Source organism: Scyliorhinus torazame, chromosome 24 (assembly GCF_047496885.1).
Source record: "Scyliorhinus torazame isolate Kashiwa2021f chromosome 24, sScyTor2.1, whole genome shotgun sequence".
NCBI lineage: Eukaryota > Metazoa > Chordata > Chondrichthyes > Carcharhiniformes > Scyliorhinidae > Scyliorhinus > Scyliorhinus torazame.
The window spans coordinates 15,538,137-15,562,101 of record NC_092730.1 but is presented as its reverse complement, the minus strand read 5'-3'; the positions used below and the strand labels follow the sequence as shown (position 1 = coordinate 15,562,101).

The window sequence follows — 23,965 nt, the reverse complement described above, 5'->3', positions numbered from 1 at the left end:
TTATGGACTGAATTGATCTCTCCACACATCCTCTCTACTTAGTACCACACTCTGTATGCTTCACCCGAAGCCTGTGTCTATATATTTACATTATGTTTCTATTGTATGTCCTCTGCTTTTCATGTACGGAGCGATCTGCCTGGACTGTAATCAGAACAATCTTTTTCACCGCACCTCGATATACGTGACAATAGATCTAAATCTCAATCTGTGAATGAACACTCAAGACCGGGAAACCACAAGGAGGCACGGGGAATTGCGATGCTCCATTTGGCCCTTTATTGAAATTACGGTTTCGAGACATTTGGGGGGTTTACAGGACGGGAGGTCTCGCTGGCGCCTACGGAACGCTCAGCCGCAATCTGACCCACTGACCGCCACGGCGAATCCAGCCGCCACTTCCCCTGCTCACAGCTCCGAACGATCGTCGGGGACTTTACAATTCGCAGGGTTCGCTCGATTGAGCACGTCCATTCCAGCCCTATCGACAGAGAGAGAGAGAGACTGACAGGCAAACCATTGAGAAGAAATGGGCAGATCTAGTTCACATTCCTGTTCCAGGATTAAATATTTTGTCAATATGTTGGAGACGCCCAGATCAGACATTGTAATCTGACTCCCCAGTCCATAATTCAAACACTCCCAGGATAGGTACAGCACGGGGTTAGATACAGAGTAAAGCTCCCTCGACATTGTCCCCATCAAACACTCCCAGGACAGGTACAGCACGGGGTTAGATACAGAGTAAAGCTCCCTCTACACTGTCCCCATCAAACACTCCCAGGACAGGTACAGCACGGGGTTAGATACAGAGTAAAGCTCCCTCTACACTGTCCTCATCAAACACTCCCAGGACAGGTACAGCACGGGGTTAGATACAGAGTAAAGCTCCCTCTACACTGTCCCCATCAAACACTCCCAGGACAGGTACAGCACGGGGTTAGATACAGAGTAAAGCTCCCTCTACACTGTCCCCATCAAACACTCCAGGACAGGTACAGCACGGGGTTAGATACAGAGTAAAGCTCCCTCTACACTGTCCCCATCAAACACTCCCAGGACAGGTACAGCACGGGGTTAGATACAGAGTAAAGCTCCCTCTACACTGTCCCCATCAAACACTCCCAGGACAGGTACAGCACGGGGTTAGATACAGAGTAAAGCTCCCTCTACACTGTCCCCATCAAACACTCCAGGACAGGTACAGCATGGGGTTAGATACAGAGTAAAGCTCCCTCTACACTGTCCCCATCAAACACTCCCAGGACAGGTACAGCACAGGGTTAGATACAGAATAAAGCTCCCTCCACACTGTCCCCATCAAACACTCCCAGCACAGGTACAGCACGGGGTTAGATACAGAGTAAAGCTCCCTCTACACTGTCCCCATCAAACACTCCCAGGACAGGTTACAGCCCGGGGTTAGATACAGAGTAAAGCTCCCTCTACACTGTCCCCATCAAACACTCCCAGGACAGGTACAGCACGGGGTTAGATACAGAGTAAAGCTCCCTCTACACTGTCCCCATCAAACACTCCCAGGACAGGTACAGCATGGGGTTAGATACAGAGTAAAGCTCCCTCTACACTGTCCCCATCAAACACTCCCAGGACAGGTACAGCACAGGGTTAGATACAGAATAAAGCTCCCTCCACACTGTCCCCATCAAACACTCCCAGGACAGGTACAGCACGGGGTTAGGTACAGAGTAAAGCTCCCTCTACACTGGCCCCATCAAACACTCCCAGGACAGGTACAGCACGGGGTTAGATACAGAGTAAAGCTCCCTCTACACTGTCCCCATCAAACACTCCCAGGACAGGTACAGCACGGGGTTAGATACAGAGTAAAGCTCCCTCCACACTGTCCCCATCAAACACTCCCAGGACAGGTACAGCACGGGGTTAGATACAGAGTAAAGCTCCCTCTACACTGTCCCCATCAAACACTCCCAGGACAGGTACAGCACGGGGTTAGATACAGAGTAAAGCTCCCTCTACACTGTCCCCATCAAACACTCCCAGGACAGGTACAGCACGGGGTTAGATACAGAGTAAAGCTCCCTCTACACTGTCCCCATCAAACACTCCCAGGACAGGTACAGCAGGGGTTAGATAGACGTGTTTGGAGCACCGTTGACTCTCCCTCACTGCGAAGTGAGTAGTTTTGAAGTGTAGTTACTGCTATAATTGAGGAATGTCTCAGCCACAATGTTGACAACAAACCCCAACAAACACTCTGCTGATGTCCAGATAATCCATGGGACCTTCCACCTCCAGGCCAGATGGGGCCTCAGTCTGAAGCCTGATTCTAAAGGCAGTGCAGCACTCCCTCAGTATGGCCCTGACGCATCAGCCTTCAATTTGTCGTTGCGACTTGTGCTGTGGGCCGGTTGAGGAGCGGGGCAGGGGGGGTGGGGGGTGGCGGGTCCTGCCAACTGAGTGACGGTGGACAGGGGTCTGCCCACGGGCGGGATGCTCCGTTTCAGCCCTCATTCCAGCCACGGAGATGGCAGCCCCGTTTCGCCGACGCGGAGCTCGAGACCCGGCAGGACGCCACGGAGGAAAGGCGGGACGCCCTGTTCCCAAGGGGTGGGACGGAGGCTGCCCCCGCCCCCCGCCCCCCCCCCCCCCGCACACCGTGCCTGAGTGCCGTGGGCCCCACTTTCAGCACTGCGGCACAGTGGTCAGCACTGCTGCCTCACGGCGCCGAGGTCCCAGATTCGATCCCGGCTCTGGGTCACTGTCCGTGTGGAGTTTGCACATCCTCCCCGGGTCTGCGTGGGTTTCGCCCCCCCCCCCCCCACAACCCAAAAACATGTGCATTTTTTTAAACAAGCAGTGCCGTAAAAATGTGCACGGTCTCCTCGGGGCGGCCAGGGTGAGTAACCAGCTCCATACCTCCGTCACCAATCCCTCCCCACCCCCGCCACATGGCAACCAAACCCCACATGCCGCCAGTCTACTCAAACCTCTTTGGTTTACAACGTGAGCTCTGGGAACAATGCCGTCCTTACAAAGTGGCCTCCCAGTTGTCCTCTGGATCTTGTCGTTTTTTTCGGAGTAACCACATGGCCACCAATTGTTCCCCAGCTCCGTCATTGTAGTACTGCCCAGCCCAAACTGTGACGCTGCCTGGAGTTGTAGAGGGAGGAAATTAGAAACAGCACAATTGTTAGGAGAAGGAGAAGCTCTGGCCTTGTGCAGATCAAACCAAACACTGGGGTTCCTGACTGGAGGATGCCAATTGTGAAGCAGAGATGGTGACGAGAATTTGTATCGCACCTCGGTTCCACCCCACGTGGAGTTCCCGCAAACAGCTCCGGTCGCCATGTTATAGAAAGGACATGGAGGCACTGGAGAAGGTGCAATGGTGGCCAGCACCGAGGCCTCACAGCTCCAGGGACACGGGTTCGATTCCGGCCTCAGGTGACTGTGCGGAGTCTGCACATTCTCCCCCCCCCGTGTCTGCGTGGGTCTCCTCCGGGTGCTCCGGTTTCCTCCCGCAGCCCAAAGTTGTGCAGGTTGGGTGGATTGGCCGTGCTAAATTGCCCCTTTGTGTCCAAAAATGTGCAGGTTGGGTGGATTGGCCGTGCTAAATTGCCCCTTTGTGTCCAAAGATGTGCAGGTTGGCTGGGGTTATGGGACTACAGGGGTAGGGCGGGGGGGAGTGGGCCTAGGTAGGATGCTCTTTCGGAAGGTCGGTGCAGACTCGATGGGCCGAATGGCCTCCTTCTGCAGTGTGGAGATTTTATGGGTTCGATTGAAGGTTGACAACACGAGTGGAATCGAGGACTTTGCCACAAATGATTCGATAGGCCGGGAGTTGTTTCTCCAGGAAGGGACGGGTTTACCTGGTGGAGGGTTTTGCCAGATCACTCGGTGCGTCCTCTGAGGCCTGGTCAGCGCCAGATTTCCCCTCCGCTCGTGTTTTTACACAGCTCTGGAGCTTCGCCTGTTTGGAACGGCACCTGTTGTCGGAGGCCTGAGGCCTTCCTCGCTGAGAGGAGGGTAGGAACCAGCTCCTCTCCTCATGACATTGTGGTGAATCTTCAGCAAGTAGCAGACCAAAAAGCTCAGAGATATTCAAACGGCTTTTCCGTTTGGGGGCGAGTGAGGTAAGTGGGTAAGGTGGGCAGAGTGGCGGGGTGGGCAGAGTGGCGGGGTGGGCAGAGTGGCAGAGTGACGGGGTGGCAGAGTGACGGGGTGGCAGAGTGACGGGGTGGCAGAGTGACGGGGTGGCAGAGTGACGGGGTGGCAGAGTGACCGGGTGGCAGAGTGACCGGGTGGCAGAGTGGCGGGGTGGCAGAGTGACGGGGTGGCAGAGTGACGGGCTGGCAGAGTGACGGGCTGGCAGAGTGACGGGGGTGGCGGGGTGGCAGAGTGACGGGGTGGCAGAGTGACGGGCTGGCAGAGTGACGGGGTGGCAGAGTGACGGGGTGGCAGAGTGACGGGGTGGCAGAGTGACGGGGTGGCAGAGTGACGGGCTGGCAGAGTGACGGGCTGGCAGAGTGACGGGCTGGCAGAGTGACGGGGTGGCAGAGTGACGGGGTGGCAGAGTGACGGGGTGGCAGAGTGGCGGGGTGGCAGAGTGGCCGGGTGGCAGAGTGGCCGGGTGGCAGAGTGGCCGGGTGGCAGAGTGGCCGGGGTGGCAGAGCGACGGGGGTGGCAGAGCGACGGGGTGGCAGAGCGACGGGGTGGCAGAGCGACGGGGTGGCAGAGCGGCGGGGTGGCAGAGCGGCGGTGGTGGCAGAGTGGCGGGGTGGCAGAGTGGTGGGGGTGCAGAGTGGCGGGGTGGCAGAGTGACGGGGTGGCAGAGTGACGGGGTGGCAGAGTGACGGGGGTGGCAGAGTGACCGGGTGACAGAGTGACCGGGTGGCAGAGTGGCGGGGTGGCAGAGTGACGGGGGTGGCAGAGTGACGGGGTGGCAGAGTGGGCGGGGTGGCAGAGTGGCGGGGTGGCAGAGTGGTGGGGTGGCAGAGTGGTGGGGTGGCAGAGTGACCGGGTGGCAGAAGCGACCGGGTGGCAGAGCGACACCGGGTGGCAGAGCGACCGGGTGGCAGAGTGACCGGGTGGCAGAGTGACGGGGTGGCAGAGTGACGGGGGTGGCAGAGTGACGGGGTGGCAGAGTGACCGGGTGGCAGAGTGACGGGGGTGGCAGAGTGACGGGGTGGCAGAGTGACGGGGTGGCAGAGTGGTGGGGTGGCAGAGTGGTGGGGTGGCAGAGCGACCGGGTGGCAGAGCGACCGGGTGGCAGAGCGACCGGGTGGCAGAGCGACCGGGTGGCAGAGCGACCGGGGTGGCAGAGCGACCGGGTGGCAGAGTGACCGGGTGGCAGAGTGACCGGGTGGCAGAGTGGCGGTGGTGGCAGAGTGGCGGGGTGGCAGAGTGGCGGGGTGGCAGAGTGACCGGGTGGCAGAGTGACCGGGTGGCAGAGTGACGGGGTGGCATAGTGACGGGGTGGCAGAGTGGCGGGGTGGCAGAGTGACGGGGTGGCAGAGTGACGGGGTGGCAGAGTGACCGGGTGACAGAGTGACCGGGTGGCAGAGTGGCGGGGTGGCAGAGTGACGGGGTGGCAGAGTGGCGGGGTGGCAGAGTGGCGGGGTGGCAGAGTGGTGGGGTGGCAGAGTGGTGGGGTGGCAGAGTGACCGGGTGGCAGAGCGACCGGGTGGCAGAGCGACCGGGTGGCAGAGCGACCGGGGTGGCAGAGTGACCGGGTGGCAGAGTGACGGGTGTGGCAGAGTGACGGGGTGGCAGAGTGACGGGGTGGCAGAGGTGACCGGGTGGCAGAGTGACGGGGTGCAGAGTGACGGGTGGCAGAGTGGTGGGGTGGCAGAGTGGTGGGGGTGCAGAGCGACCGGGTGGCAGAGCGACCGGGTGGCAGAGCGACCGGGTGGCAGAGCGACCGGTGGCAGAGCGACCGGGTGCAGAGCGACCGGGTGGCAGAGTGACCGGGGTGGCAGAGTGACCGGGTGGCAGAGTGGCGGGGTGGCAGAGTGGCGGGGTGGCAGAGTGGCGGGGTGGCAGAGTGACCGGGTGGCAGAGTGACCGGGTGGCAGAGTGACGGGGTGGCATAGTGACGGGGTGGCAGAGTGGCGGGGTGGCAGAGTGACGGGGTGGCAGAGTGACGGGGTGGCAGAGTGGTGGGGTGGTGGGGTGGCAGAGTGACGGGGTGGCAGAGTGGCAGAGTGACGGGGTGGCAGAGTGACGGGGTGGCGGGGTGGCAGAGTGACGGGGGTGGCAGAGTGACGGGGTGGCAGAGTGGCGGGGTGGCAGAGTGGCGGGATGGCAGAGTGGCGGGGTGGCAGAGTGGCGGGGTGGCAGAGTGGCGGGGTGGCAGAGTGGCGGGCTGGCAGAGTGACGGGCTGGCAGAGCGACGGGGTGGCAGAGCGACCGGGTGGCAGAGCGACCGGGTGGCAGAGCGACGGGGTGGCAGAGCGGCGGGGTGGCAGAGTGGCGGGGTGGCAGAGTGACGGGGTGGCAGAGTGACGGGGTGGGCAGAGTGCGGGGTGGCAGAGTGGCGGGGTGGCAGAGTGGCGGGGGTGGCAGAGTGGCGGGGGTGGCAGAGTGGCGGGGTGGCAGAGTGGCGGGGTGGCAGAGTGGCGGGGTGGCAGAGTGGCGGGGGTGGCAGAGTGGCGGGGTGGCAGAGTGGCGGTGGCAGAGTGGCGGGTTGGCAGAGCGACGGGGTGGCAGAGCGACGGGGTGGCAGAGCGACGGGGTGGGCAGAGCGACCGGGTGGCAGAGCGGCGGGGTGGCAGAGCGACGGAGGTGGCAGAGCGACGGGGGTGGCAGAGCGGCGGAGGTGGCAGAGTGACGGGGTGGCAGAGTGGCGGGGTGGCAGAGTGCGGGGTGGCAGAGTGGCGGGGTGGCAGAGTGGCGGGGTGGCAGAGTGGCGGGGGGGGCAGAGTGGCGGGGTGATGAGCTCAGGTCAGGTTGCGTGAGGGAGTGTCAGCGCGTTGGGGGGGGGGTGGAGGGTCAGAAGGGGTTGGCGGGGTCTGGGGAGGGGCAGCACGGTAGCATTGTGGATAGCACAATTGCTTCACAGCTCCAGGGTCCCAGGTTCGATTCCCCGCTGGGTCACTGTCTGTGCGGAGTCTGCACATCCTCCCCGTGTGTGCGTGGGTTTCCTCCGGGTGCTCCGGTTTTCTCCCGCAGTCCAAAGATGTGCAGGTTAGGTGGATTGGCCATGATATATTGCCCTTAGTGTCCAAAATTGCCCTTAGTGTTGGGTGGGGTTACTGGGTTATGGGGATAGGGTGGAGGTGTTGTCCTTGGGTAGGGAGCTCTTTCAAGGGCCAGTGCAGACTCGATGGCCGAATGGCCTCCTTCTGCACTGTAAATTCTATGATAATCTATTAAAGGTATGGAGTTCAGTGTTGTGGAGCCTGCCCTGCCCAAGACCGCAGGAAACTACAAACAGTCGTGAATGTAGCCCAGTCCGTCACGCAAACCGGCCTCCCACCCATCGAGTCTGTCTACAATTCCTGCTGCCTCGGGGAAAGGCAGCCAGCATAATTAAGGACCCCACGCACCCCGGACATACTCTCTTCCACCTTCTTCGTCAGGAAAAAGATCAAGTTTGAGGTCACGTACCAACCGTCTCAAGAACAGCTTCTTCCCTGCTGCCACCAGACTTTTGACTGGACCCACCTCGTATGAAGTTGATCTTTTCTCTACACCTTGTGAGGTACCCTCAATAACGAAGCTTAGAGATTAAACTGTAAAGAAGGCTTTATTAGACTAAGAACTATGTTAGAGCTGAGACGTGTGCTGACTGCTACACAGCCCACGAGGCAGCCCTTTATATACGGCTCACAGATGGGCGGAGCCAGAGGCGGAGTCCCCAGGGTTCCAAGCCCGGTCTTAAAGGGGACATCACCTTACATGATGACAAGGCAGTAACCGTTCACCACACCTTGCTATGGCTGTAACATTATATTCTGTAGCCTCTCCTTCCTTTCCTATGTACGTTATGCGTTGTTTGTACAGCATGCAAGAAACAATACCTTTCACTGTGACAATAATAAATCAAATCAAATCACAATCAAAGGGGGAGATCAGTGTGGCTGGGGTGGACTAGGTGGGGTGCCAGGGTGGTCAGTTTTAGAATTACCCGGAGTTGATACAATTTATCCCTAGCTGACATTTCCAGGTGATTAAGACAGAACTGTTCGCAGTCTCTGACTAACTCAGACTTGGGAGATGTTTCCGGAAGGTTCCGGATACAGGGGGGGGGGGGGGGGGGGGCTACCCATTGGAAATTTAAATGCCTCTTGACAATTCTCGCAAAGTCCTCGCGCGGGGGGGGGGGGGCTTCCAAGGGGTCCCCAGCCCAGTCTCCGGGTACGACCATCCGTAGCCTGGGCGATCTGGGCATGTGGAAGGGCCAATTCGGCAGACGCAGAAGGAGAGGGTTTCCAGTAGGGGGCAGACCATCAAATAAGACAGTGACGAATGAATCCAATCGGGGAATTGAGGAAAAACCTCTTTCCATCGAATCCCCAGGGGGGTAGAAGGAGACCATTCGGCCCATCGTCTCTGCACCGACCCTCGGAAAGAGCACCGTACCTAGGCCAATCTTCTGCCCTATCCCCGTAACCCCATCTTAATTTTGATTTGATTTGATTTATTGTCACATGTACCGGAGTACAGTGAAAAGTATTTTTCTGTGGCCGAGGGAACGTACACAGTATGTACATAGTAGACAAAAAGAATAAGCGACAGAGAACATTGACAAACGTCACATCGACAAACAGTGATTGGTTACAGTGCGGAACAAGGGACCAAACAAAGCAAAATACATGAGCAAGAGCAGCATAGGGCGTCGTGAATAGTGTTCTTACAGAGAACAGGTCAGTTCGAGGGGGAGTCGTTGAGGAGTCTAGTAGCTGTGGGGAAGAAACTGTTCCTTTGGACACGAAGGACAATTTAGCACGGCCAATCCATCTAACCTGCACATCTTTGGACTGTGGGAGGAAACCGGAGCACCCGGAGGAAACCCACGCAGACACGGGGAGAACGTGCAGACTCCGCACAGTCACCCAAAGTCGTAATTCTACACAGGTCCCTGGCGCTGTGCCGCAGCGACGCTGACCGCCATGCCACCCACTATTTGCCCGATAATTCTTTACCCTGAGAGTGGGGCGAATGTGGGACTCAGGGCAGCACGTGGTGCAGTGGTTAGCGCTGGGACTGCGGCGCTGAGGACCCGGGTTCGAATCCCGGCCCTGGGTCACCGTTCGTGTGGAGTTTTTGCGTTCTCCCCGTGTTTGCTTGGGTTGCACCCCCACAACCCAAAAGATGTGCACGTTAGGTGGCTTGGCCACGCTAAATTGCCCCGTAATTGGGAAACAAATATATAATTGGGTGCTCTAAACTTATTTTACAAATAAGAATGTGGGACTCGCTCTCACAGGGAGTGGGGGAGAATGTGGGACTCGCTCCCATAGGGAGTGGGGAGATTGTGGAACTCGCTCCCACAGGGAGTGGGGGAGAATGTGGGACAAGCTCCCACAGGGAGTGGGGAGAATGTGGGACTCGCTCCCACAGGGAGTGGGGGAGAATGTGGGACTCGCTCCCACAGGGAGTGGGGGAGAACGTGGGACTCGCTCCCACAGGGAGTGGGGGAGAATGTGGAACTCGCTCCCACGGGGAGTGGGGGAGGAATGTGGGACTCGCTCCCACGGGGAGTGGGGAGAATGTGGAACTCGCTCCCACAGGGAGTGGGGGAGAATGTGGGACTCGCTCCCACAGGGAGTGGGGGAGAATGTGGGGCTCGCTCCCGCAGGGAGTGGGGGAGAATGTGGGACTCGCTCCCGCAGGGAGTGGGGGAGAATGTGGGACTCGCTCCCACAGGGAATGGGGGGAATGTGGGACTCGCTCTCACAGGGAGTGGGGGGAATGTGGGGCTCGCTCCCGCAGGGAGTGGGGGAGAATGTGGGACTCGCTCCCGCAGGGAGTGGGGGGGAATGTGGGACTCGCTCCCACAGGGAATGGGGAATGTGGGACTCGCTCCCACAGGGAGTGGGGGAGAATATGGAACTCGTTCCACAGGGAGAGGGGGGAATGTGGGACTCGCTCCCACAGGGAGTGGGGAGAATGTGGAACTCGCTCCCACAGGGAGTGGGGGGAATGTGGGACTCTCTCCCACAGGGAGATAGAGGAATAGAAGGATCTGGAGATGGGGGTGAGTCACTTTGCTCCCACTGGAGGCGAGGTTGGTGAAACTACCAGAGCGAAAGTTAGAAGGGGAGTGAGCCGGGGTGAGTTTGGAATGACAGCAATCAGGAACACAGCCCTTCCGCTAAATAAATCCTTCGCATTACCAATGGCCCACTTCACCACAAACCCAAAGGTTGGGTGGGTGAGATCTTGCTGGAATCCAACAATGTCTCCTCGTGCAACCGTTCCACTCGCTGACACTACCGACTTGTAGGAACCACCGATAAAGCCAGCGTCGCTCACGTTGATCCACATGATGGACCCGAGTTCGTTGGTCCAACATCCAGCCAGCGACATATCCTGATAGAGACACCAGATTGTTAGCCATCGTCGACCCGGCCGAGATAAAGGACGATCGTGCGTTTCTAGAGCGCCTTCCGTGATCTCAGAACCGCCCCCAAACATGCCTTGGAACCCAGGACGTACTTGCCTCAGAGAGCATTACGGGAAAACGCGGCAGCCCGTCTCCGCACAGCAAACTCCCACTAAACGTCACAATGACCGATTCTGAGCAAGGGTCAGACCCGCTCGAGCAGCGTATCCCGTGTGGTCTGACGCCATGTTCCCGCAGATACTATATTCCCTGTTCAAACCTCCTGTTGCGTTACGTACTCTGGGATAACACGGGCTGCAACCCGATGCAGCTTTGACCAAAAGATGCTCCAGACGTTGAAGTAAGTTCAATGTGATTTATTGAAGCATTAGCACAGTTCTCTAGGAGTTCGACTCTCCTGCTAATCTTGCAATGGTAACTCAGTCTAACTAACCAGTCTGCTCTAAGCCACATGGTGGGTGTGATGCTTTTGATCTGCCCCTGTCCTACTCTCGAAGTGTCGCCTGTGGAAAGAGGCAGAGCATGTGTGCCCTGTCCTTATATACGGGTTGTGTACTGCCCCCTTGTGGTAGTGTCACCTCTGGGTGTCTTGACTGCCCATTGGTCGTGTCCTATTCTATGTGTTGATTAGCTGTATGTCTGCATGTCATGACGCCTCTGGTGCTCCCTCTAGTGTTTACTTAGTTGTAGTGTATTTACATTAACCCCTTGTGTATTTACAGTGATGCATATCACCACACCTCCATCACCTGGTGACCCTCGATCAGAATACTGGGCTGAGACGGTCAGGCTGCACCTGAATGTGGCCACTGAACTTCACAGAGTCACCAACTCGGGGAGATTTTCCTTCTTTTTCTTAAGCTGGGGGGCTCATTGCCCGAGATTTAAGCTCTCTGTGATGGCAAATCGGGAGGACTTCCCTCTCGATGTAACGTCCCCCCCCCCACCCGGTCCTGGTTCCCCCCCACCCCCGTCTCCTCACCAAGGTACCAGCACACCACACTGACCCCGGAGGGAGCGTCACTCTGAGGGTCATTGGCCACATGAGCGACTTGCACCATTTGGGGGTCTCCCGCAATTCCTTGATCTTTAGCTTACCGTTTCGGCAGGGGCAAGTCAGATTCATTCCCCCCCTGGCCCTCCTCTCTAACCCGGGGATCACAGGGCAGTGATCAGGAATCCTGACCGATTCACCCTCTCTCTCTCTAACCCGGGGATCACCGGACAGTGATCAGGAATCCTGACCGATTCACCCTCTCTCTCTCTAACCCGGGGATCACCGGACAGTGATCAGGAATCCTGTCCGATTCACCCTCTCTCTCTCTAACCCGGGGATCACAGGACAGTGATCAGGAATCCTGACCGATTCACCCTCTCTCTCTCTAACCCGGGGATCACCGGACAGTGATCAGGAATCCTGTCCGATTCACCCTCTCTCTCTCTAACCCGGGGATCACAGGACAGTGATCAGGAATCCTGGTCGATTCACTCTCTCTCTCTCTCTCTCTCTCTCTCTCTAACCCGGGGATCACAGGACAGTGATCAGGAATCCTGGTCGATTCACCCTCTCTCTCTCTCTAACCCGGGGATCACAGGACAGTGATCAGGAATCCTGTCCGATTCACTCTCTCTCTCTCTAACCCGGGGATCACAGGACAGTGATCAGGAATCCTGTCCGATTCACCCTCTCTCTCTCTAACCCGGGGATCACCGGACAGTGATCAGGAATCCTGGTCGATTCATCCTCTCTCTCTCTCTCTCTCTAACCCGGGGATCACAGGACAGTGATCAGGAATCCTGTCCGATTCACCCTCTCTCTCTCTAACCCGGGGATCACAGGACAGTGATCAGGAATCCTGGTCGATTCACCCTCTCTCTCTCTCTCTCTAACCCGGGGATCACAGGACAGTGATCAGGAATCCTGTCCGATTCACTCTCTCTCTCTCTAACCCGGGGATCACAGGACAGTGATCAGGAATCCTGTCCGATTCACCCTCTCTCTCTCTAACCCGGGGATCACCGGACAGTGATCAGGAATCCTGGTCGATTCACCCTCTCTCTCTCTCTCTCTAACCCGGGGATCACAGGACAGTGATCAGGAATCCTGTCCGATTCACCCTCTCTCTCTCTAACCCGGGGATCACCGGACAGTGATCAGGAATCCTGGTCGATTCACCCTCTCTCTCTCTCTCTCTCTAACCCGGGGATCACAGGACAGTGATCAGGAATCCTGTCCAATTCACCCTCTCTCTCTCTAACCCGGGGATCACAGGACAGTGATCAGGAATCCTGATCGATTCACTCTCTCTCTCTCTCTCTCTAACCCGGGGATCACAGGATAGTGATCAGGAATCCTGTCCGATTCACCCTCTCTCTGTCTAACCCGGGGATCACAGGATAGTGATCAGGAATCCTGTCCGATTCACTCTCTCTCTCTCTCTCTCTCTCTAACCCGGGGATCACAGGATAGTGATCAGGAATCCTGTCCGATTCACTCTCTCTCTCTCTCTCTCTAACCCGGGGATCACAGGACAGTGATCAGGAATCCTGATCGATTCACCCTCTCTCTCTCTAACCCGGGGATCACAGGACAGTGATCAGGAATCCTGTCCGATTCACTCTCTCTCTCTCTAACCCGGGGATTACAGGATAGTGATCAGGAATCCTGTCCGATTCACCCTCTCTCTCTCTCTCTCTCTAACCCGGGGATCACAGGACAGTGATCAGGAATCCTGGTCGATTCACCCTCTCTCTCTCTAACCCGGGGATCACAGGACAGTGATCAGGAATCCTGGTCGATTCACCCTCTCTCTCTCTCTCTGTCTAACCTGGGGATCACAGGACAGTGATCAGGAATCCTGACCGATTCACCCTCTCTCTCTCTAACCCGGGGATCACAGGATAGTGATCAGGAATCCTGTCCGATTCACCCTCTCTCTGTCTAACCCGGGGATCACAGGATAGTGATCAGGAATCCTGTCCGATTCACTCTCTCTCTCTCTCTCTCTAACCCGGGGATCACAGGACAGAGATCAGGAATCCTAGTCGATTCACCCTCTCCCTCTCTCTAACTCTGGGATCACAGGATAGTGATCCGGAATCCTGATCGATTCACTCTCTCTCTCTCTCTCTCTCTCTCTCTAACCTGGGATCACAGGATAGTGATCAGGAATCCTTATCGATTCACTCTCTCTCTCTCTCTCTCTAACTCTAGGGTCACAGGATAATGATCAGGAATCCTGATCGATTCACCCTCTCTCTCTCTCTCTAACTCTGGGATCACAGGCTAGTGATCAGGAATCGTGATCGATTCACTCTCTCCTCTCCCTGGGATCACAGGACAGTGATCAGGAATCCTAGTCGATTCACCCTCTCTCTCTCTCTCTCTAACCCTGGATCACCGGACAGTGATCAGGAATCCTGTCCGATTCACCCTCTCTCTCTCTAACCCGGGGATCACCGGACAGTGATCAGGAATCCTGTCCGATTCACCCTCTCTCTCTCTAACCCGGGGATCACCGGACAGTGATCAGGAATCCTGGTCGATTCACCCTCTCTCTCTCTCTCTCTCTAACCCGGGGATCACAGGACAGTGATCAGGAATCCTGTCCAATTCACCCTCTCTCTCTCTAACCCGGGGATCACAGGACAGTGATCAGGAATCCTGATCGATTCACTCTCTCTCTCTCTCTCTCTAACCCGGGGATCACAGGATAGTGATCAGGAATCCTGTCCGATTCACCCTCTCTCTGTCTAACCCGGGGATCACAGGATAGTGATCAGGAATCCTGTCCGATTCACTCTCTCTCTCTCTCTCTCTCTCTAACCCGGGGATCACAGGATAGTGATCAGGAATCCTGTCCGATTCACTCTCTCTCTCTCTCTCTCTAACCCGGGGATCACAGGACAGTGATCAGGAATCCTGATCGATTCACCCTCTCTCTCTCTAACCCGGGGATCACAGGACAGTGATCAGGAATCCTGTCCGATTCACTCTCTCTCTCTCTAACCCGGGGATTACAGGATAGTGATCAGGAATCCTGTCCGATTCACCCTCTCTCTCTCTCTCTCTCTAACCCGGGGATCACAGGACAGTGATCAGGAATCCTGGTCGATTCACCCTCTCTCTCTCTAACCCGGGGATCACAGGACAGTGATCAGGAATCCTGGTCGATTCACCCTCTCTCTCTCTCTCTGTCTAACCTGGGGATCACAGGACAGTGATCAGGAATCCTGACCGATTCACCCTCTCTCTCTCTAACCCGGGGATCACAGGATAGTGATCAGGAATCCTGTCCGATTCACCCTCTCTCTGTCTAACCCGGGGATCACAGGATAGTGATCAGGAATCCTGTCCGATTCACTCTCTCTCTCTCTCTCTCTAACCCGGGGATCACAGGACAGAGATCAGGAATCCTAGTCGATTCACCCTCTCCCTCTCTCTAACTCTGGGATCACAGGATAGTGATCCGGAATCCTGATCGATTCACTCTCTCTCTCTCTCTCTCTCTCTCTCTAACCTGGGATCACAGGATAGTGATCAGGAATCCTTATCGATTCACTCTCTCTCTCTCTCTCTCTAACTCTGGGATCACAGGCTAGTGATCAGGAATCGTGATCGATTCACTCTCTCCTCTCCCTGGGATCACAGGACAGTGATCAGGAATCCTAGTCGATTCACCCTCTCTCTCTCTCTCTCTAACCCTGGATCACCGGACAGTGATCAGGAATCCTGTCCGATTCACCCTCTCTCTCTCTAACCCGGGGATCACCGGACAGTGATCAGGAATCCTGTCCGATTCACCCTCTCTCTCTCTAACCCGGGGATCACCGGACAGTGATCAGGAATCCTGTCCGATTCACCCTCTCTCTCTCTCTCTCTAACCCTGGTGATCAGGAATACTTTAATAAAAAAATTTAGAGAACCCAATTCATTTTTTCCAATTAAATGCCAATTTAGCCTGGCCAATCCACCTACCCTGCACAATTTGGGTTGTGGGGGCGAAACCCACGCAGACACGGGGAGAATGTGCAAACTCCACACGGACAGTGACCCAGAGCCGGGATCGAACCTGGGACCTCGGCGCCGTGAGGCGGCAGTGCTCACCACTGCGCCACCGTGCTGCCCTGTGATCAGGAATCCTGACCGATCACCCGCTCCCTCCCTGTAAGCCTGGGGTCACAGGACAGTGATCAGGAATCCTGTCCGATTCACCCTCTCTCTGCCTAACCCGGGGATCACAGGACAGTGATCAGGAATCCTGACTGATCACCCTCTCCCTCTCTCTCTCTAAGCCTGGGGTCACAGGACAGTGATCAGGACTGAGCGCCGAAGTAGGCCATTCGGCCCATCGAGTCTGCTCCGCCATTCCATCACGGCTGCTCTGATACAACCCTCAATCCCACCTGTCCCGCCGTCTCCCCGCGACCCTCGCTTCCCTTGAGCAGGAGCAGGAACCCTGGCCGAATTCTATAATTCGGGGCTGGTTTAGCACAGGGCTAAATAGCTGGCTTTTAAAGCGGACCAGGGCAGGCCAGCAGCGTGGGTTCAATTCCCGTACCAGCCTCCCCGGTGTGGCGACTAGGGGCTTTTCACAGCAACTTCATTTGAAGCCTACTTGTGACAATAAACGATTTTCATTTCATAACCCAGAGACAAATTCTAACCGGCTTACTCCCCCCCGCTTCCCTCCAGGGACTAATTCTCCCCGGACTCACCAATCCCGCAGTCGGTACGCCGATGGTGCACACTGATAGCATGGTAGCCAATCGCAACAATCCGCCCTGCATGCTGCCGGGCTCGGTGCTGCCCCTCTCACTCTGCTGCCGAGCTCGGTGCTGCCCCTCTCACTCTGCTGCCGGGCTCGGTGCTGCCCCTCTCACTCTGCTGTCGAGCTCGGTGCTGCCCCTCTCACTCTGCTGTCGGGCTCGGTGCTGCCCCTCTCACTCTGCTGTCGGGCTCGGTGCTGCCCCTCTCACTCTGCTGTCGGGCGTGGTGCTGCCCCTCTCACTCTGCTGTCGGGCTCGGTGCTGCCCCTCTCACTCTGCTGCCGAGCTCGGTGCTGCCCCTCTCACTCTGCTGTCGGGCTCGGTGCTGCCCCTCTCACTCTGCTGTCGGGCTCGGTGCTGCCCCTCTCACTCTGCTGCCGGGCTCGGTGCTGCCCCTCTCACTCTGCTGCCGAGCTCGGTGCTGCCCCTCTCACTCTGCTGCCGGGCTCGGTGCTGCCCCTCTCACTCTGCTGCCGAGCTCGGTGCTGCCCCTCTCACTCTGCTGCCGGGCTCGGTGCTGCCCCTCTCACTCTGCTGCCGGGCTCGGTGCTGCCCCTCTCACTCTGCTGCCGGGCTCGGTGCTGCCCCTCTCACTCTGCTGTCGGGCTCGGTGCTGCCCCTCTCACTCTGCTGTCGGGCTCGGTGCTGCCCCTCTCACTCTGCTGCCGAGCTCGGTGCTGCCCCTCTCTGCTGTCGGGCTCGGTGCTGCCCCTCTCACTCTGCTGCCGGGCTCGGTGCTGCCCCTCTCACTCTGCTGCCGAGCTCGGTGCTGCCCCTCTCACTCTGCTGCCGGGCTCGGTGCTGCCCCTCTCACTCTGCTGTCGAGCTCGGTGCTGCCCCTCTCACTCTGCTGTCGGGCTCGGTGCTGCCCCTCTCACTCTGCTGTCGGGCTCGGTGCTGCCCCTCTCACTCTGCTGTCGGGCGTGGTGCTGCCCCTCTCACTCTGCTGTCGGGCTCGGTGCTGCCCCTCTCACTCTGCTGCCGAGCTCGGTGCTGCCCCTCTCACTCTGCTGTCGGGCTCGGTGCTGCCCCTCTCACTCTGCTGTCGGGCTCGGTGCTGCCCCTCTCACTCTGCTGCCGGGCTCGGTGCTGCCCCTCTCACTCTGCTGTCGAGCTCGGTGCTGCCCCTCTCACTCTGCTGTCGGGCTCGGTGCTGCCCCTCTCACTCTGCTGCCGAGCTCGGTGCTGCCCCTCTCACTCTGCTGCCGAGCTCGGTGCTGCCCCTCTCACTCTGCTGCCGGGCTCGGTGCTGCCCCTCTCACTCTGCTGCCGGGCTCGGTGCTGCCCCTCTCACTCTGCTGCCGAGCTCGGTGCTGCCCCTCTCACTCTGCTGCCGGGCTCGGTGCTGCCCCTCTCACTCTGCTGCCGGGCTCGGTGCTGCCCCTCTCACTCTGCTGTCGGGCTCGGTGCTGCCCCTCTCACTCTGCTGCCGAGCTCGGTGCTGCCCCTCTCACTCTGCTGCCGGGCTCGGTGCTGCCTCTCTCACTCTGCTGCCGGGCTCGGTGCTGCCCCTCTCACTCTGCTGTCGGGCTCGGTGCTGCCCCTCTCACTCTGCTGTCGGGCTCGGTGCTGCCCCTCTCACTCTGCTGTCGGGCTCGGTGCTGCCCCTCTCACTCTGCTGCCGGGCTCGGTGCTGCCCCTCTCACTCTGCTGTCGGGCTCGGTGCTGCCCCTCTCACTCTGCTGTCGGGCTCGGTGCTGCCCCTCTCACTCTGCTGCCGGGCTCGGTGCTGCCCCTCTCACTCTGCTGTCGGGCTCGGTGCTGCCCCTCTCCCTCTGCTGCCGGGCTCGGTGCTGCCCCTCTCACTCTGCTGCCGGGCTCGGTGCTGCCCCTCTCACTCTGCTGTCGGGCTCGGTGCTGCCCCTCTCACTCTGCTGTCGGGCTCGGTGCTGCCCCTCTCCCTCTGCTGCCGGGCTCGGTGCTGCCCCTCTCACTCTGCTGTCGGGCTCGGTGCTGCCCCTCTCACTCTGCTGTCGGGCTCGGTGCTGCCCCTCTCACTCTGCTGTCGGGCTCGGTGCTGCCCCTCTCACTCTGCTGTCGGGCTCGGTGCTGCCCCTCTCACTCTGCTGCCGGGCTCGGTGCTGCCCCTCTCACTCTGCTGCCGGGCTCGGTGCTGCCCCTCTCACTCTGCTGCCGGGCTCGGTGCTGCCCCTCTCACTCTGCTGTCGGGCTCGGTGCTGCCCCTCTCACTCTGCTGCCGAGCTCGGTGCTGCCCCTCTCACTCTGCTGTCGGGCTCGGTGCTGCCCCTCTCACTCTGCTGTCGGGCTCGGTGCTGCCCCTCTCACTCTGCTGTCGGGCTCGGTGCTGCCCCTCTCACTCTGCTGTCGGGCTCGGTGCTGCCCCTCTCACTCTGCTGTCGGGCTCGGTGCTGCCCCTCTCACTCTGCTGTCGGGCTCGGTGCTGCCCCTCTCACTCTGCTGCCGAGCTCGGTGCTGCCCCTCTCACTCTGCTGCCGGGCTCGGTGCTGCCCCTCTCACTCTGCTGCCGAGCTCGGTGCTGCCCCTCTCACTCTGCTGTCGGGCTCGGTGCTGCCCCTCTCACTCTGCTGCCGGGCTCGGTGCTGCCCCTCTCACTCTGCTGCCGAGCTCGGTGCTGCCCCTCTCACTCTGCTGCCGAGCTCGGTGCTGCCCCTCTCACTCTGCTGCCGGGCTCGGTGCTGCCCCTCTCACTCTGCTGCCGGGCTCGGTGCTGCCCCTCTCACTCTGCTGTCGGGCGTGGTGCTGCCCCTCTCACTCTGCTGCCGGGCTCGGTGCTGCCCCTCTCACTCTGCTGCCGGGCTCGGTGCTGCCCCTCTCACTCTGCTGCCGAGCTCGGTGCTGCCTCTCTCACTCTGCTGTCGGGCTCGGTGCTGCCCCTCTCACTCTGCTGCCGAGCTCGGTGCTGCCCCTCTCACTCTGCTGTCGGGCTCGGTGCTGCCCCTCTCACTCTGCTGTCGGGCGTGGTGCTGCTCCTCTCACTCTGCTGTCGGGCTCGGTGCTGCCCCTCTCACTCTGCTGTCGGGCTCGGTGCTGCCCCTCTCACTCTGCTGTCGGGCTCGGTGCTGCCCCTCTCACTCTGCTGTCGGGCTCGGTGCTGCCCCTCTCACTCTGCTGCCGGGCTCGGTGCTGCCCCTCTCACTCTGCTGCCGGGCTCGGTGCTGCCCCTCTCACTCTGCTGTCGGGCTCGGTGCTGCCCCTCTCACTCTGCTGTCGGGCTCGGTGCTGCCCCTCTCACTCTGCTGTCGAGCTCGGTGCTGCCCCTCTCACTCTGCTGTCGAGCTCGGTGCTGCCTCTCTCACTCTGCTGTCGGGCGTGGTGCTGCCCCTCTCACTCTGCTGTCGGGCTCGGTGCTGCCCCTCTCACTCTGCTGCCGAGCTCGGTGCTGCCCCTCTCACTCTGCTGTCGGGCTCGGTGCTGCCCCTCTCACTCTGCTGCCGGGCTCGGTGCTGCCCCTCTCACTCTGCTGCCGGGCTCGGTGCTGCCCCTCTCACTCTGCTGCCGGGCTCGGTGCTGCCCCTCTCACTCTGCTGCCGGGCTCGGTGCTGCCCCTCTCACTCTGCTGCCGGGCTCGGTGCTGCCCCTCTCACTCTGCTGCCGAGCTCGGTGCTGCCCCTCTCACTCTGCTGCCGAGCTCGGTGCTGCCCCTCTCACTCTGCTGTCGGGCTCGGTGCTGCCCCTCTCACTCTGCTGTCGAGCTCGGTGCTGCCCCTCTCACTCTGCTGTCGGGCTCGGTGCTGCCCCTCTCACTCTGCTGCCGAGCTCGGTGCTGCCCCTCTCACTCTGCTGCCGAGCTCGGTGCTGCCCCTCTCACTCTGCTGTCGGGCTCGGTGCTGCCCCTCTCACTCTGCTGCCGAGCTCGGTGCTGCCCCTCTCACTCTGCTGTCGAGCTCGGTGCTGCCCCTCTCACTCTGCTGTCGAGCTCGGTGCTGCCCCTCTCACTCTGCTGCCGAGCTCGGTGCTGCCCCTCTCACTCTGCTGTCGGGCTCGGTGCTGCCCCTCTCACTCTGCTGCCGAGCTCGGTGCTGCCCCTCTCACTCTGCTGCCGGGCTCGGTGCTGCCCCTCTCACTCTGCTGTCGGGCTCGGTGCTGCCCCTCTCACTCTGCTGCCGAGCTCGGTGCTGCCCCTCTCACTCTGCTGTCGGGCGAGGTGCTGCCCCTCTCACTCTGCTGCCGAGCTCGGTGCTGCCCCTCTCACTCTGCTGTCGGGCTCGGTGCTGCCCCTCTCACTTTGCTGCCGGGCTCGGTGCTGCCCCTCTCACTCTGCTGCCGAGCTCGGTGCTGCCCCTCTCACTCTGCTGTCGGGCTCGGTGCTGGGGCTGTGCTTAAAGTGTCCCGTTCCCTCGGATAGCCCAGCCCGAGGTCACGTTGGGCAAAGATTGAGTCAGGGTGTTTCCAGGAAAGCTACAATGTGCTGAGGACACGCGACAGCAGCCAACTGTTTGCACGGACTGGTATCTCCGGTTTGACAGGGAAGATGCATTGCCACAGGAAGAAGGTGTTGCCAAAGCTTCGAATATTCTCAAGAGGCGGCTAGATACGGCACTCGGGGAGAATGGAATCCAAGGCTGTGGGGAGAAAGCAGGATTGGGCTATTGAGTTGGATGGTCAGCCATGATGGTGATGAATGACGGAGCGGGCTCGGAGGGCCACAAGGGCTAATATCTTCTATGCCTCATGTTCCCTCTTGTGGGAGAGTCTGGGACCACAGGGCACAATCTCAGGGTGAGGGGGCGGCCCGTTTGAGGCAGGGGGCGAGGAGGAATTCCTTCTCTCACAGGGCAGTGAACGTGTGGAGTTTTCCCCGCAGAGAGTTTGAGAGGCTGGGTCCTAGTATTCAAGGCCGAGACAGAGAGACGGATCTTTAATCAGTGAGGGTTTCGGGGAAGAATGCAGTGAGGTGTTGGGTACTCTGATACACAGACGAACCAACACGGTTGCGAATGGTACAACGCAGTTTTATTTCAATGAACTATTGACATATTAAACTCTGGTACTCAGCACATGGTGAATGTCTGAGTGGCTGGCAATGAGGTCTGTGCCCTGAGCCCTCTCCTGCTCGAGTGCTCAGGAAGTGTTGTGTTCCCTGCTTTGTACTGTGTATGCTCTTGTCCGTCATTATGTGTGTGTCTATGTGCTGTGATGTTCATCTGAATATCATGACATCCCCCCCTTTTTTACAGGATTATGTGCCTACGTGGTTATAAATAGAGATGTGTACTGAGTGCAGCTAAATGTGTGTGTGGGTAATATTTACAGCATGTACACGGGGCTTAACTATATACAAGGGGCGATGTCGGGTGTGACATAACAACGAGGTTGTACCATAAACAAAGAACGGGGAAATGTTGAACGATAAAACGAATTCCTGTAACGATAAGAACATAAACGTATTAACAAAGTGGTAGCATGAGTTCAACGTGTAAACAGTCTCTTAAGTCCAGTCTAGTAGGTGGGCGACGAATTCGGGTTGACCGTCAGGGTGGCACACCATTCATCGCCCGGATTGCTCGTGTTAACTCGGTTCCCATCAATGACCGCAACACGGAAGGCGTCTCGGTCGTCTGTGTCACCGGCCTGGATGTCGCCTGGGCAAGATTCGTAATGTGGAGGCTGAATGGTCCGCACGTCCCTGCGAGGTTGTCGGAGTTGGGGAAGATCGACAGGCTCAGCCGCTCGACAGTAGGCAGCGTAGTGGCCCACCTTGCCACAGCGTAGGCATTGGCGGGTTCTTGCGGGACATTGCCGCTTTAAATGTGCGGCTCCACAGTTGCCGCGCGTCGCGACGTCACGGCGTTCGTTGCGCCACTGCGCATGCGCAGTCCGGTCTTGCGTCGGGCGCGCCTGCGCATCACGTCCCTCGGTGTTGCCGTAGGTTTTGGCGCGCATGAGCGCGGGAGGCCCCGAAAAGCGCGCAAAACGGCCGCCCTCGTCCGGGCCGCGGGCCGGGAGGAACTCGATCGCCTGGACCCGTTCGGCCTCGTGGGGCACCTGGCTCGCCGATCCGGCCGCGTAGGACCCCCCGCCGCGCCGATTCGGTCGCCTGAAATTGGGCATAGCGGCTAGTCGCGTTCTCGTGCAGGACACAGGCTTCGATTGCGGAGGCTAAGGTGAGGCATTTTATTTTTAAAAGCTGCTGGCGTAGGGTGCACGAGGCGACCCCAAAAACGATCTGGTCCCGAATCATGGGATCGGAGGTGGTGTCGTAACCACAGGACTGCGCGAGGATACGGAGATGGGTAAGGAAGGATTGAAAGAGCTCATCCTTACCTTGCAGGCGCTGCTGGAAGAGATATCTCTCGAAGCTTTCGTTGACCTCGACGTTGAAGTGTTGGTCGAGCTTGAGGAGGACCGTCTCGTATTTGGATTTGTCCTCGCCTTCCGCGAACACCAGGGAGTTGTAGACATGGATGGCGCGCTGCCCTGCGGTGGTGAGGAGGATGGCGATCTTTCTGGTGTCCGAGGCGCTCTCTTTTTCGTTGGCTTCCAGAAAGAGCCGGAAGCGCTGATTGAACAGCTTCCAATTAACGCCGAGGTTCCCAGCGACTTGCAGCGGCTGCGGTGTGCTGACGGTGTCCATGGCGCAGGATGGCAGATTTGTGGGTAGGTGACAAATCACTCCTGGTACCATGAGGTGTTGGTTACTCTGACACACAGACAAACCAACACGGTTGCGAATGGTACAACGCAGTTTTATTTCAATGAACTATTAACATATTAAACTCTGATATTCAGCACATGGTGAACCTCGGAGTGGCTGGCAATGAGGTCTGTGCCCTGAGCCCTCTCCTGCTCGAGTGCCCAGGAAGTGTCGTGTTCCCTGCTTTGTACTGTGTATGCTCTTGTCCGTCATTATGTGTGTGTCTATGTGCTGTGATGTTCATCTGAATATCATGACATGCGGGAAAGTGGATGCGGGGATCATGCCGTCAGATCAGTCATGGTCTCATTGAACGGCGGGGCGGGGGCATCTCGATGGGCCGAATGGCCTGATCCTGCTCAGGCAGGGTGAGGCACAGTGGGAGTGGTCGGTCCCTTTGTTTTCTTCCGCATGAACAAACTCTTCATTTCCTCTTTGTCTGTGGGATTAAAGGCCGGGAATTTGCAGCGCACCAAATCACCATGACAACACGTGTGGAGCGCAAGGCAAGTTAAAGGTCAGCGTGCGGGTATCGGCTTCCAGGTAAAGTTAAAACAAACAAAACCAGGTTCAGACCTGAATATTGTCACTGGGAGTGCCTGTCCGGGAAGGATCAGCGATCACACCAGGGATTTACTCTCGCTCTCATGGCCCAGCAAGAATAAAAGCAAGTCTTGAAGCAGAAAGAACATTCTAGAACAGCTGTGGTTATAATATAAATGTTTTGGGCAGCACGGTGGCGCAGTGATCAGCACTGCGGCCTCACGGCGCCGAGGACCCGGGTTCGATCCCGGCTCTGGGTCACTGTCCGTGTGGAGTTTGCACATTCTCCCCGTGTCTGCGTGGGTCTCGCCCCCACAACCCAAAGATGTGCAGGGTTGAGGTGGATTGGCCAACGCTAAATTGCCTCTTAATTGGAAATAAAGAATTGGGTACTCTAAATTTGTGCGAAAAAGAAAGAATAATGTAAATGTTTTGATTGTCCAAAGCACCCAAACCCCAGAGGCTCACGGTGCCAGGGTCCC

General features: G+C 58.7%; 1 protein-coding gene across 1 annotated transcript; it reads right to left on the bottom strand.

Annotated features, from left to right (window-relative positions):
• Positions 1–253: 253 nt before the first annotated feature.
• On the bottom strand, positions 254–16,518 carry LOC140399918 (avidin-like). Its single transcript, XM_072489399.1, has 4 exons — positions 16,274–16,518; positions 10,326–10,521; positions 3,018–3,135; positions 254–481 (listed from the first exon to the last, which is right to left on the bottom strand). The coding sequence occupies exons 1-4, from the start codon at positions 16,343–16,345 to the stop codon at positions 409–411; spliced, it is 459 nt and encodes a 152-aa protein (XP_072345500.1). The 5' UTR covers positions 16,346–16,518; the 3' UTR covers positions 254–408.
• Between the last annotated feature and the right edge of the window lie 7,447 nt (positions 16,519–23,965).

Excerpts from the sequence above, each read along its gene's own strand:
- LOC140399918 (XM_072489399.1), bottom strand. The coding sequence starts at position 16,345 with ATGCAGGGCGGATTGTTGCGATTGGCTACCATGCTATCAGTGTGCACC. Across the intron at positions 10,522-16,273 it reads GCGTACCGACTGCGGGATTG|GATATGTCGCTGGCTGGATG; the intron begins GTGAGTCCGGGG and ends TGTCTCTATCAG. Across the intron at positions 3,136-10,325 it reads TGTGGTGAAGTGGGCCATTG|GCAGCGTCACAGTTTGGGCT; the intron begins GTAATGCGAAGG and ends CTACAACTCCAG.